Source organism: Lactuca virosa, chromosome 6 (assembly GCF_052849685.1).
Source record: "Lactuca virosa cultivar CGN04683 chromosome 6, Lactuca_virosa_CGN04683_v6, whole genome shotgun sequence".
Lineage (NCBI taxonomy): Eukaryota > Viridiplantae > Streptophyta > Magnoliopsida > Asterales > Asteraceae > Lactuca > Lactuca virosa.
This window is the reverse complement of record NC_136431.1, coordinates 76,639,878-76,653,846: the sequence shown is the minus strand read 5'-3', so window position 1 is coordinate 76,653,846 and position 13,969 is coordinate 76,639,878. Positions and strand designations below refer to the sequence as shown.

The following is a 13,969-nucleotide window of genomic DNA, read 5'->3' as shown; positions in this document are numbered from 1 at the left end:
TAGCTTTTAAGATGCATTTGCCAAAATCTCTGGATTTTTATCTATTTTTTAATCCGAGGGACAAAAACATCATTTGAAACACTCCACAGTCTATAGAACTTGATAATTAAACAAGTTCAACGATTCACGACAGATATATCTATTTTATAATCGGAGGGACAAAAACGTCATTTGGAACACTCCACAGTCTACATATCACATTGACAAAAGAGCGGGAAAACTTTAGCAGCCATTTCTCCCTCTCATTTTCATCCCCGCCCCAAATCCGCCTTCATCGAGGGTTCTTTACATCTATCTACGGTGTAATATCCAGATCTCTTTACGCGATTAACTGTAACACTTCTCCAAAAATGAACGGCGATAATCGAAGAAGAGCAGACCGCAAAGACACAAGGATTTCAAAGAAGCAGAAACTCATTCTATCGACCGAAGAAAAGCTCGAGACCAAGCTCGGCTTTGATCTATTCACCGAAGGAGAAAAGCGCCTCGGCTGGCTACTCACATTTTCTACTGTAAGCTCATACAGTTCTGTTTTCCTGAAATCATTTCTGAATTGAAGCATGGTTGGACCTCATTGACTCGATTTCATTTTTCTATATAGTCATCGTGGGAGGACCAAGATACGCAGAGAGAATATAGCTGTGTCGATCTATATTTCGTTTGCCAGGTGAATTTTTTATATAATTGATTTTTTGCCCTAATGTAATGGAAGTGATATTTAATCTCTAATTGATGGTGATAATAGGATGGTTCGACTTTTAAAGCCAAGTACAAGTTCAGACCTTATTTTTATGCTGCTACGAAGGTATGCCTATATGGAAATGGTCTTTGCTCCGAGGCTATAACTTGAGACATATGCTAAATCAATCATTGAGCCATGCCATTTCATTTAATTGTTCTAAATTTCGTGCTGTTTAAACTTATAGGATAAGATGGAAATGGATGTTGATGCATATTTAAGAAGAAGATATGAAGGGAAAGTTGCTGATATTCAAATAGTAGAGAAAGAGGACCTTGATCTTGTAAGTCATTGTATTATGCTCTATATTTGTCTGTCTATTGTCTTTTTTCCTATGCTAGCTGATGATACTTATGTATCTTGTTTTTGTTTGAGTAATTATTGATTCCCTTAATCAACCCATGTTGCAAAAACTATACAAATAATTTATTCGATGCTAATGGCAGAAAAACCATCTTTCTGGATTGAGGAAAACTTACTTAAAGATATCATTTGACACTGTACAACAATTGATGGAGGTAAAGCGTGACCTGATGCACGTGGTTGAAAGAAATCAAGAAAAGTTTAATGCTTCAGAGGCATATGAGTCCATAATGTCAGGAAAAAGGTATGCATTTCATGATGGAAAGTCAGACTGTAGCAATTGCAAAATCATTAATCTTTCAAATTAAATAAGTTGCTGACCTGATTGGTTGACTTTACAGCAAAGAACGAATTCAAGATTTTATAGATTGCATCTCTGATCTACGGGAGTATGATGTGCCTTATCATGTTCGTTTTGCCATTGATAATGGTGAAAACTTTATCTTATAATAAACTTCTTCTATATCATATCATTGTTTTATAAAATGTAACACATCTCACTTTATCTTACTCTTGATGATACTTTTCAGATGTAAGATCCGGATTGTGGTATGATGTTAGTGTGTCAAGTGATGGAGTTAAGTTAGAAAGGAGGCATGATCTCCTGCAGCGTGCTGAAGTTCATGTCTGTGCATTTGACATAGAGACAACAAAGCTTCCTTTAAAATTTCCAGATGCTGAATATGATTTAGTTATGATGATTTCATACATGGTTGATGGAAAAGGATATTTGATTATTAATAGAGAGGTAGGTACAATAAACACATCACTATTTTTGATTTTTTTTTTCTGATGTATGTTATTCACTATAATGTTTTGTTACAGTGTGTTGGTGAAGATATAGAGGATTTGGAATATACACCGAAGGCTGAATTTGAAGGATACTTTAAAGTGACAAATGTGAAGAATGAGGTGTGATTTCTGAATATTCCTTCAGATTTTATTTATCTGGTACCTGATATGCATCCTTTGATTCAAGAATTTAATCTCTCTTTGCAGGAAGAACTTATCAAATCATGGTTTGCTCATATGGCAGAGGTGAAACCTGGTATTTATGTCACATACAATGGTGACTTTTTTGATTGGCCATTCATGGAAAGAAGGGCAGCTCATCATGGCCTGATAATGAAGGATGTATGTCAATGTTAAATTCTCAAGTTATCTATTTGAAGGCCAATTTAAAATATACTAGAATAATGATTGTTATTATTATTTATTGCTCAATTTTTTTTGGGTGCAGGAGCTAGGGTTTCAATGTGACACAGTGCAAGGTGAATGTCGTGCTAAATTTGCATGTCATCTGGATTGTTTTGCATGGGTCAAACGTGATAGTTATCTACCTCAAGGAAGCCATGGTTTGAAGGTAATTATTATTATCATTATTATAATATATTTCAGTATTCAAATATTGTTCAAATTTACAACTGAATTTACCCTCTACTATGATATCAGGCTGTCACTAAAGCCAAATTGGGCTATGATCCATTGGAGGTAAATCCTGAAGATATGGTTCGTTTTGCAATGGAAAAACCACAGGTATACATTTGTAGAAATAACATATTTCTATGGTGCATTTTAAGTTTTCTAGAACAATTCTTATATGTTCCATTTTCGGAAAAATAAAAACTTGGTTTATTTCAGACGATGGCTTCATATTCAGTATCTGATGCTGTGTCAACATACTACTTGTATATGACATATGTTCATCCCTTCATTTTCTCCCTTGCAACTATAATACCAATGCCTCCTGATGAAGTCTTGCGTAAAGGAAGTGGGACCCTCTGTGAAATGCTTCTCATGGTTGAGGTATGTGGTTTGGACATATTATATACATGTAAATTGCAGGAAATATTAATTTGCTTTTTTCTTTTTACAATATATGCAACATACTGTATTTTTTTGTCCATAATAGCAATGTACTTCTATTTTCTTATAATAGTACATTGTCCATATTGGTAAGGAGAGTAAAGTATGCTGCTATTATTCATAATTTGCTCTATTTTATAATATCACCTTATGTGAGCTCTATACATCAAAGAACACTTTCTTTTTATACATAATTTTGGTGTTAATGTACATGCAGGCATACGTGGCAAATGTTGTATGTCCAAACAAGCACCAATCTGAAGCAGAAAAGTTTCATAATGGGCGCCTTTTGGAGAGTGAGACATACATTGGTGGCCATGTGGAGTGTTTGGAAACTGGTGTTTTCAGATCCGACCTTCCAACTTCTTTCAAACTTGATTCATCTGCTTTCACTGTAATTTAGAACTTATTTATTGTATTTTAATTTTTACAGTTATTAATCACTTGGGCTGATAACTAAAAGATTTAAATTATATCTTTTTTCACAGCAACTTATCGACAACCTTGATCGGGATCTTCAATATGCTATTAAAGTGGAGGGTAAAATGGACATTGAAACAGTCTCAAATTACGATGAAGTAAAGGATGCTATTACAGAAAAGGTAATGTTAATAATTAATTGACAATTTTTTGTATTTTATTGGTGAATTAAAGTCTTTATGAAACATTTATTTCTGCAGCTTGCATCATTACGAGATGAACCTACACGAGAAGAATGTCCCCTTATTTATCATCTTGATGTTGCTGCTATGTATCCCAATATTATATTAACAAACAGACTTCAGGTATGCACATCAATCAGTTTTTTTAAAAATTAAGATAAAGGATAGGTTGCTAGCCTATTACTCACAATTTACCATTAAAAAAAGCTGGTATTTTACCTAACAAATACTTATGTGCCATGTCAGCCACCATCAATAGTTACAGATGAGGTGTGCACTGCATGTGATTTCAATCGCCCTGGGAAAACTTGTCTTAGGAAACTTGAATGGAAGTGGCGTGGAGAGACATACACAGCAAAGAGAAGGTACCTTATTTACGGATTTACCCCTCCATTGTAACTTAATTTACTAACAGCTATTTATTGATTTTAAAATTTGGGTATTAGTGATTACTATCATTTGAAGAGGCAAATTGAATCCGAAGTTGTTGCTGTTGATGGCTTCAAATCAAAGTCGTTCCTTGAGCTGCCTAAAGTGGACCAACAACTGAAGCTGAAAGATCGTTTAAAGAAATACTGCCAAAAGGTATATATAATTTTCCATATTATAAACTTTAAATTTTATGTGACATGACATGTCAGCATTCTTTATTATAACATTTTATGATGCGTGTTACAGGCGTATAAACGAGTGCTTGAGAAGCCACATACTGAAACTAGAGAAGCAGGGATTTGCATGCGTGAAAATGCATTTTATGTTGATACTGTCAGAAGGCAAGCATTTAACTAATTTTGCAAATTAGACTGATAATATAATTGTCTGTATTTGTTTTTATAACATGTTATTTTTGTGCTTTATAGTTTTCGTGATAGAAGATATGAATATAAAGGACTTAATAAATTATGGAAAGGGAAGTTGTCAGAAGCAAAAGCTAGTGGAAATCCTATTAAGATCCAGGAAGCACAAGTAATTTTATCTTCACTAAAACATCTTATACTGTAATAAGTAATAATAATTGTTAGTGTTTAGGGTTTTTATAGTTTTTTATTAATATTGCAGGATATGGTGGTTCTCTATGATTCTCTTCAGCTTGCTCATAAATGTATTTTGAATTCCTTCTATGGATATGTCATGCGCAAGTATGTTTTTTTACACTAAGTTTCAACTTGTACATAGGGATTTTATATTTTATTATTTAATATAAAAATAAAATGATATTGTTACAGAGGTGCAAGATGGTATTCAATGGAAATGGCTGGAGTTGTTACATATACTGGAGCAAAAATAATCCAGAATGCCCATGAACTTGTTAAAAAAATTGGAAAACCTCTAGAATTAGACACAGATGGTATCTGGTGTGTTTTGCCAGGGTCATTTCCGGAAAACTTTACCTTTAAATTTAGGTATCCTCTTTTTCATACCTAGTTAATTATTTGGAAAATGATCATCATGATTTGATGTTGACAGTTATGCCCTTTTATGAAAATTTGATCACAGAGACTCAAAGAAGAAGTTTACAATCTCATATCCATGTGTTATGCTCAATGTTGATGTGGCAAGAAACAACACAAATGACCAATACCAGGTTAGATAAAATATAAATCCTCTTTTTATATTTTATATAGCTTATTAGAAGTTAGAAATATATATTCTACAAACTACAAACATCTTATTTTTTTTTTCATCAGACTCTCAAAGATCCTATCAACAGAACATACACAACACACAGTGAATGTTCAATTGAATTTGAAGTGGATGGACCATATAAGGTAATTAGTTAAATCCTAAAAGTGACCTCATATTTTGACAATTATTAATTATTAATCATGATATTTATTGTGAATGTAGGCAATGATTCTTCCTGCTTCTAAAGAAGAGAATAAATTGATTAAAAAAAGGTATGCTGTTTTTAATGACGATGGTACCCTTGCTGAGCTTAAAGGTTTTGAGATAAAGAGAAGGGGTGAACTAAAGCTCATTAAAGTTTTCCAAGTACACTCTCTTTCTCTAACAAACTTGTTTGACTTTATGGTTTTTTAATACATTGACTTTCATGTATTTTATTCATAATTCTTGATATACTTTTCTTTTCAGGCTGAGCTCTTTGACAAATTTCTTCACGGGTCAACTTTAGAGGAATGCTATTCTGCAGTTGCTTCTGTTGCAAACCGCTGGCTTGATCTTCTTGATGTATGTAATTTGTAAACCAAACTTCATTTTTTCCATTTTTAGCGTTTACTTAATCTCCTTTGTTGAAAGTTTTCTACCATGTTTTTGTTATCTTTCCCATATTGGTAGCACGAGCAAAGTAAGTTGCTGAGTTTTTGCAATTTTCTGTATATTATTTTGGTCTTGTTACTAATTAGTATATATTTTCAGAATCAAGGGAATGATATTGCAGATAGTGAATTGCTTGATTACATATCAGAATCGAGCACAATGAGCAAGTCTTTAGTAGATTATGGAGTGCAGAAATCATGTGCTGTAACCACAGCAAAACGTTTGGCTGATTTTCTTGGTGATACCATGGTTAAAGACAAAGGACTTCGTTGCCAATATGTTGTTGCATGTGAACCAAAGGTAATTGTGTAATTTATCTTTTAAAAAAGCTTACTTACAGATATTTGATTTATGCATTCTACATCCATAATCATGCAACCGAAATAACGTTTACAGCTATTAGATTTGTAAATTTGATTTTATAAATAATGTGTAAAGGGCAAATTGCGAGAAGTGACAACATATTTTACTTATTATACCAATATAGGCAATGCACTTTAACTTTTTCTAATAATGGCAACATAATTACAGTGCTTAACATATAATAGCAAGGTATATACCTTTTTTTAACATTACTAACAATATTTAATCCATAATAGCAACATACTTACTATTTTGACCCTTATTAGTAGCATTTTTTTGAAGTTTCTATTATGGGTCATACTGTTATCATTGTTAAAAAATTGAAGTATGTTGCTATAATGGGTAAAAAACAAAAGTAAGTTGCTATTATGGGTAAAAAGTAAAGTACAATATCTTTATTGATAAAAAAAGTTAAAGTGCGTTGCTATTTACAGCAATTTGCCTATGTTTAAACGCGTAATAAGTATGGCACTCAATAATGTTTATGGTTTTTAGCATGTGTAAAGTTGAGATTATAATTAATGTTTAGAGCTTTAAGCATGTGTAAAGTTGATTTTCTACTCTTATTATTTTGTTTTAAATTTTCTACTATTGACATAAATTTTAATCTGTATGTCAACAGGGGACCCCGGTGAGTGAACGTGCAGTTCCTGTTGCAATATTTGAAACTGACCCAGGTAAAAAAACTCTACGCCTTTATGTTTACATTGTTTAAATAATTTAAACGTACAAAAACTTATATACATGCTTATTTATTTCTTTTTTGCAGAAATTATGAAGTTCTATGTGAAAAAGTGGTGTAAAATCTCATCAGATATTGGCATTCGGTCTATTATTGACTGGGAATATTACAAACAACGTCTTAGCTCTGCTATTCAAAAAACCATTACTATTCCTGCAGCAATGCAGAAGGTATAGCATTTTTAATAATCCCTTTATGGAGTAATAATATTCATAATTTTTTTATTCTCTACATATAGAGACCAATATCGGTTATACTTTATATATTAAAACTGTATTCACAGTGGAATATAATCATTTATGTCAGGTTTCAAATCCTGTTCCAAGAGTAGTTCATCCTCCATGGTTACACAAGAAGGTTCGTGAAAAGGATGACAAAATGAGGCAAAGAAAATTAAATGTCATGTTTAGTTCAATGAAAAAGGCCAATGAAGAGGAGGTGAGAAAGGACACAAATGGAAAAGAACATGTAATTCAAGAACAGGAAGCTGTGGACTTGGAGGATTTTGGGAGCAAAGGAAAATCTTCCAATTCTACCCCTAGACCTGTTGTTCGTTCTTATGAAACTAATGGTAAAACAAGTTCTTCCAAGGAAAAAGTTGACCATGGTCAAAGGACGAATCCAGTGGTTGATATCCCTGTGGAGGATAATATAGACAGACATGTGGATTACCAAGGATGGCTTAATCAAAGAAAAAGAAAATGGAAACAAGTTCGTGAAAAAAAGAAGAAACAAAAGTTGGACAGTTTGGACAAAAATACCCAAAGGAATGGAGTTACTGAGATCCGTAGTGGCGTGTCAAATAAAAAACAAGCTCAGGGTAGAACTGGGGTAAATTCGTACTTTGAAAGACATGAACTTGCCCTTACACGCAGCCATTGGCAGGTAATATATTCTTATCCATTTGGAATTGTATCCATTATATTTATACCCATTATGCCCCTGACTCTTTTGTAATTGTCGTTTTGGGCAGATAATTCAACTTGTTCCAAGTTCTGAACTTGGACAGTTTTTTGGTTGGGTTGTTGCGGATGGAAGGATGCATAAGATTGCTATAAAAGTTCCAAGAGTATTTTACCTTAATTCTAAAGCTCCTGTAACTGAAGACTTTCCTGGAAGACGTGTCAACAAGATTCTTCCTCATGGACACCATTCTCATAACCTCATTGAGGTAGGTCTATTGATATTACATTTAGAAACAAATTTTTTTTTCTCACCATTAAGTCCTGTATGGGTAATCATGTCTTTCTAGATAAAGTATAGACTGAACAAACGGTCTGAATGAAACAAAATGACCTTTTTACCCTTACATTTGAAATAACAAAAATCGTAATGAGGTTAATAATAAGTACACTTTATATAGGTCATAGTTGATGAAGATCAGTTTAAGACAGAAAGCAGGAAACTTGCTGCTCACCTAGCAGATCCTGAAGTGGAGGTGAGTTTATTTTCATATTTGTTTTTATAATCATTCAGTTATAACTTATTTAGGTTATCTGATTATTCAATTACTTGTTAAGCTTACTTTATCGTATATACTTTTTCAGGGGATATATGAAACAAAAGTCGGGTTGGATTTCAGTTCAATTCTCCAAATTGGATGTGTTTGCAAAGTGGATAAATCAGCTAAAAAACGAAATGCAAAAGAGGGTTGGAATCTGAGTGAATTGCATATGAAAACCACTACAGAGTGCTCTTATCTTGAATCTCCAATTCCTTTCTTCTACTTATATCATAGGTAACTTTCAGTTTTCTGTTATACATCGGGTACTTTAAAAAAAGGGTGAAAATTAATTTTCTTTTGTATATATTTATCATTTCAGCATATCTGAAGTAAGGGGAATCTATGTTGTATACTTTCCTTCATCTTCAGTCATCCATGCAGTAATTGTCAACCCCTTCCAGAATAAAGAATTAACTCCCAATATTTTAGATAAACAGTTTCGTGATGCTTGCCAAGCTTTATCAGTTGAATCTTCCATGTCCAGAGGTTCCTCCAATTTTAAGGTGAGGTTTAACTTTTTTAAACTCAAAATTTCATTTTGAAGTAAATCTTAATTTTTTAAGTGGAAACTATCAGGTGGAGTATGTTGGAACCCCTAAAGATGCTGAAAGGATCTTTCAAAGAACCATAAGTGAATTTAGGTATTACATTGAGATTATAAAAATTATACTAAACATAAATAAAGAAAGAGTAACATAAACTTTTAACTTTTTTTTTACAGAGATGAGCTTCATGGACCTGCAATTGGTGTAATCGAATGCCCAGATGTTAAGTTAATGAAGTTGAATATAAGAGCTTTGGATGATTTTCCATGTGTTTCTATTCCTTCAAATGCTCGTGATTGTCACTATCCAACTCTTTCTTGGCAAGCTTTTGCTGCAAAAATTGGGATGCAACGTTGTGCTGCATCACCTCGCTGGTTGAATGAAAGAATCTCTCTTTCCAGATACTCCCATGTAAGATTATTTATATATTAATATATCTGATTCATTTCTAGATATAATTTTCATTTCCTTCTTTCTCATTTATAAGTTTATAATTGTTCAATTTCGACAGATTCCATTAGGCAACTTTGAACTGGATTGGCTTATACACACTGCAGATATCTTCTTTGCAAGAGCTTTACGTGATCACCAACAGGTTGTCTTTGGTTTACTATTATACATTGCCCTTTTTATGCATAATAGCAATCTACTTTCATTCCCTTACACCGAAAAGCAACGTGCTTCAATTTCTTTTATTGATAATAGCAATAATAGCAATGTACTTGCAATCTTCTGTACACATAATAGCAACATGCTTACAAATCCTTAACCACAAATGATAATACTATTAGATCCATTAATTTACCTCAAGTTTTTTATAACATATGCAGATACTTTGGGTATCAGATAATGGATTTCCAGATCTTGGAGGGGATACTGAAGAAGAAACTTGTTACTCTGATGAGGTCAGTATCAAGAACTACATTAACTTTTAAGTGAATTTAATAAATATCTAGCATTTTATGTGGTTCTTTAATGATCTAATTCACATCTCTTTTGAAAAATAGGTCAATCAACCTGTTCTTACTTACCCAGGTGCTTATAGGAAAGTCACAGTTGAGCTAAAGGTATGCAATTTTCTTTTCTACAAAATGTCACTCTTAAAGCTAAATTACTACACTCAAATCTTGTAATTTATATTTGTAATTGATACAGATTCATCATCTGGCTGTCAATGCTCTGTTAAAAAGCAACCAAATAAATGAAATGGAGGGAGGTACCTTATTTGGGTTTGACCATGATTTGACCTCTGGATCACATCTTCCCAATGAACAATTAGGGTTAGATGAGGCCACATCATGTTCATCTGCATTTCGTGTCCTCAAACAATTGATTCAAAGATGTCTTGCTGATGCTGTTTCATCAGGAAATATATTTGCTGATGCAATGTTGCAACATTTATACAGATGGCTCTGCAGGTACTTTTTTTATTTAATCTTTCTAAAAATTCATGTTTTGTATATCTATTCAAGTTTTGACACTTTTTGACTTGTGTAAATAGCCCAAGGTCAGCTCTTCATGATCCAGCTCTTCATCGAATGCTTCACAAGGTATTATTTAATCTGAAAAAAAAAGTTAAGTTGAAGAAAAATGTGAAAGATAGTGTATTTGACAAGGGTATGATTATTGATTATGAACATACAGGTTATGCAAAAGGTGTTTGCACTACTGCTGTCTGAATTTAGAAAGTTGGGTGCCACCATTATATTTGCTAACTTCTCAAAAGTCATACTTGATACTGGAAAGTCAGACTTATTTGCAGCCCAAGCTTACTGTGATAGTCTACTCAAAGCTTTACAAGAAAGGTTGTTCTCTTATCCAAGAAATACCAAACCTACTTAAACTCTACAAACATTTCCTTTTATTTTTTCTTTGTATTCTCTGATCTCCAAATTTAATGGTTTTCTAGAGACTTATTTGAGTGGATTGAGCTTGAACCCATGCAATTCTGGCACTCACTTCTATTCATGGATCAGGTTAGTTACTTCATAGTTATTTTTATATTGTTTTTATTCTAACAAAGCTTTTGTCTCTGATGCTTGTTTTTGCTATTTTATGATAGTACAACTATGGTGGACTTCAGGCTAAATTAGATCAAACAGACGATAACACATATGATGAGCCTCAAGTGGAATTAGTCTCCAGTTGGAATATAGCAGAAAACCTCCCCAAGGAGACTCAGGTCATATAATTTACAATTTTACCCCTTCCATGTATTATTATACATAACTGTCATCTGATACCAGTTAGATTCTTTTTTTTTATTTTACAGGATCATTTCGTTTTTATAGTCACTGAGTTCATGCACCTCCCATGGAAGTTTACACAAGATGAAACCATGAAAAGAGCAGCTATAAGAAACAGTGACTCCTGCACTCCATCAATCACAGCTGCTGCTGCTGAATCATTCGAGTCATGCATCACTGAACATCTTAGGGAACAGGTTCGAATTACAAATTATTATTAATTTTTTTATATATTCTTGCAAAATCCGGATATTTTGTTTTGGTTTAATTGTGAAGTCATTTTTTTGTTACAGGTTAATTCTTACTTCACGGATAAACTATTGAAAATAGTTCGTGATCTTGTTCTTCACACGAAAGGGAAAGGGAAATCTAAGCAAGATGAAGACAATGTTTATAAAGGGGATCCTGCACTTGAGTTTATTAAGCATGTCTGTGCTGTTCTTGTTCTTGACCAGAATGTGCAGCATGATATTCTGGTAATAACTAATTCTTTTGTCTTTATTTATTTACTTTATGTTTTTTGATTTTGATTTTTTTGTTTTTGAAATAAAATGCAGATAATGAGGAAGAACCTGTTGAAATATGTACGTGTAAGGGAGTTTGCTCCAGAGGCACAGTTTCAAGACTGTTCCTTTTCCTTCACTTTACCAAATGTCATTTGCAGGTAAAAATAATAATAAAAATAAAAATACAAAATTTCTAAACTCTAATCATATTTCTGACATGGGCCCACAAATATAATATTTACAGCTACTGCAACGACTGTAGAGATCTAGATTTATGTCGTGACAGAGGCTTGCTAACTCAAGAATGGAGATGTGGGGTCCCACAGTGTGGTCAACCCTACAACCGTGAAGTCATGGAAAATGCTCTTCTTCAGATAGTTCGACAGAGAGAACGACTTTATCATCTTCAAGATTTGGTCTGTTTAAAATGCAAGCAAATCAAAGCTGCACACCTGGCAGAATATTGTGGGTGTGCGGGCTCCTTTTGTCTCAAAGAGGAAGTCACTGTTTTCATGAAGAAGATGGAAGTCTTCTTCAACATTGGCATACACCAAAAGTTTGAGCTGCTTGTCGAATGTGTGTCATGGATTTTGGAGCTAAAACAGGTTTAGTTGAACTGAATTGATTATTATTTTTAGATAGATACGCATAAATGGTTGAGAAAGATGTTTGGGAATTTGGTTATAGAGTTGATGAAGTTTCTGATGTATTTATGTTTGTGTATATGTATATCATAGTTATGATTTTGGATGTTTATCTATTCATGAAAATGTAGCATTAAAAACTGAAGTTGTCAAGATTGAGAAGTTCGTTTGTAGGCTGGTAATACAAACACTTTTGTAAAAGATTTAAACTTCTAAACATTATGAGTCCAAGTTTCTAACATTAGTGAGTACAAACATGTAACTCAAAAAAAGTCTCCAACTATATGGACTAGTCATTAAGTTAGAAACATGAGTTATAAGTTTAAAAAGAAACCAAAACATTACACTATCTAGTCTAATTATGATGAATGGTATATTGATATTATTCCTACTATTCTTCTGTGTTCTATCCATATTAAATGGTGACAAGTAGACTAAAATATTATCAATTTCATTAAATGTGATACATGTCAACATTTGATATGGTAGCAAGATAAATAGAAATAAAATGTAGAGGATATTTAATTTCTCATTGTAAAATCAATTTTTTATGAATATCTTCCACCGGCATGCAAAGGAAGCAAATTATAACATACGGTCGTCAAATAATATAACTAAATAATTGAAATAATATAACTAAATAATTGGATAAGACTGATAGGTTTTAAACAAATAAACAGCAAACAATTTATTAATTATTATTATTTTTAAACGGCAAACATACACATACACGTACATCCTAATATATATATATATATATATATATATATATATATAGATAGAGGCTTAAGTATTATATATTCTAACTAATTATTGTGCAGATATCGTATGCTATGAGAATTACTAAGAGAATAAGTTGTTTAGCAATGCGAATACGTTCAATCTTACATAACTATTGTTATTAACACACATTCTCACTAATTAAATCGTCTATAAGGTTATTATACACTTATTATTATTATTTTCATTTCTGTCAGAATGTTTATTGAGTCGTATTCTGTCAGAATGAAAATGAGTGAAAAACGATGTGTGAGAACAAAAATAAATAAAAATTAGCTAGAATGCATGAAAATAACGATATTTTTGTAAGGTTGAACGTATTCGCATTACTAAACAACTTATTCTTTTAGTAATTCTCATATCATACGCTATCCACACAATAATCAGTTAGAATAGTTAAACGTAGTTATATATATATATATATATATATATATATATATATATATATATATATATAGGCTTAGGTTATTTTGTTTTTAGTAACTATTGTGTGCCAGAATGCACAGATCTGGACCAACGGATGAAATTAATCAATGTATATGATTTGAGGGTGTATGATATTACAATGGGATACCATGTACCATATAATCACACAAATTTTAGCAAAAGGGTATTTTGGACAATTAACTACATTTATAAAAGGAAATTTTTGGATATTTATGGATAATTAATTCTCCTAATTTTAAAATTCTGAATTTTTTTAATTAATTCAATTTTAATTCTAACGTA

At 32.3% G+C, this 13,969-nt stretch overlaps 1 protein-coding gene across 1 annotated transcript; it reads left to right on the top strand.

Annotated features, from left to right (window-relative positions):
- The first annotated feature begins 205 nt into the window (after positions 1–205).
- Positions 206–12,570, top strand: LOC145119395 (DNA polymerase epsilon catalytic subunit A-like). The gene is made up of 47 exons (XM_079055049.1): positions 206–512; positions 602–667; positions 746–805; positions 927–1,022; positions 1,186–1,346; positions 1,444–1,532; positions 1,633–1,850; positions 1,928–2,014; positions 2,102–2,236; positions 2,343–2,465; positions 2,555–2,638; positions 2,744–2,908; positions 3,186–3,362; positions 3,457–3,570; positions 3,649–3,753; positions 3,877–3,995; positions 4,077–4,215; positions 4,309–4,403; positions 4,491–4,596; positions 4,690–4,769; positions 4,857–5,033; positions 5,128–5,215; positions 5,319–5,399; positions 5,479–5,622; positions 5,725–5,820; positions 6,010–6,210; positions 6,896–6,950; positions 7,043–7,185; positions 7,322–7,900; positions 7,989–8,186; positions 8,379–8,453; positions 8,563–8,753; positions 8,839–9,022; positions 9,096–9,160; positions 9,241–9,475; positions 9,576–9,659; positions 9,895–9,969; positions 10,072–10,131; positions 10,220–10,482; positions 10,566–10,614; positions 10,709–10,869; positions 10,974–11,040; positions 11,127–11,246; positions 11,337–11,507; positions 11,604–11,786; positions 11,868–11,974; positions 12,061–12,570. Exons 1-47 carry the CDS (start codon positions 351–353, stop codon positions 12,425–12,427), a joined length of 6,600 nt encoding a protein of 2,199 aa, XP_078911175.1. The 5' UTR covers positions 206–350; the 3' UTR covers positions 12,428–12,570.
- The last annotated feature ends 1,399 nt before the right edge of the window (positions 12,571–13,969 follow it).

Coding starts and splice junctions, on each gene's coding strand:
- LOC145119395 (XM_079055049.1), top strand. CDS start 351: ATGAACGGCGATAATCGAAGAAGAGCAGACCGCAAAGACACAAGGATT. Junction 806..926: donor ATTTTTATGCTGCTACGAAG/GTATGCCTATAT, acceptor TTAAACTTATAG/GATAAGATGGAAATGGATGT. Junction 6,951..7,042: donor AATATTTGAAACTGACCCAG/GTAAAAAAACTC, acceptor TCTTTTTTGCAG/AAATTATGAAGTTCTATGTG.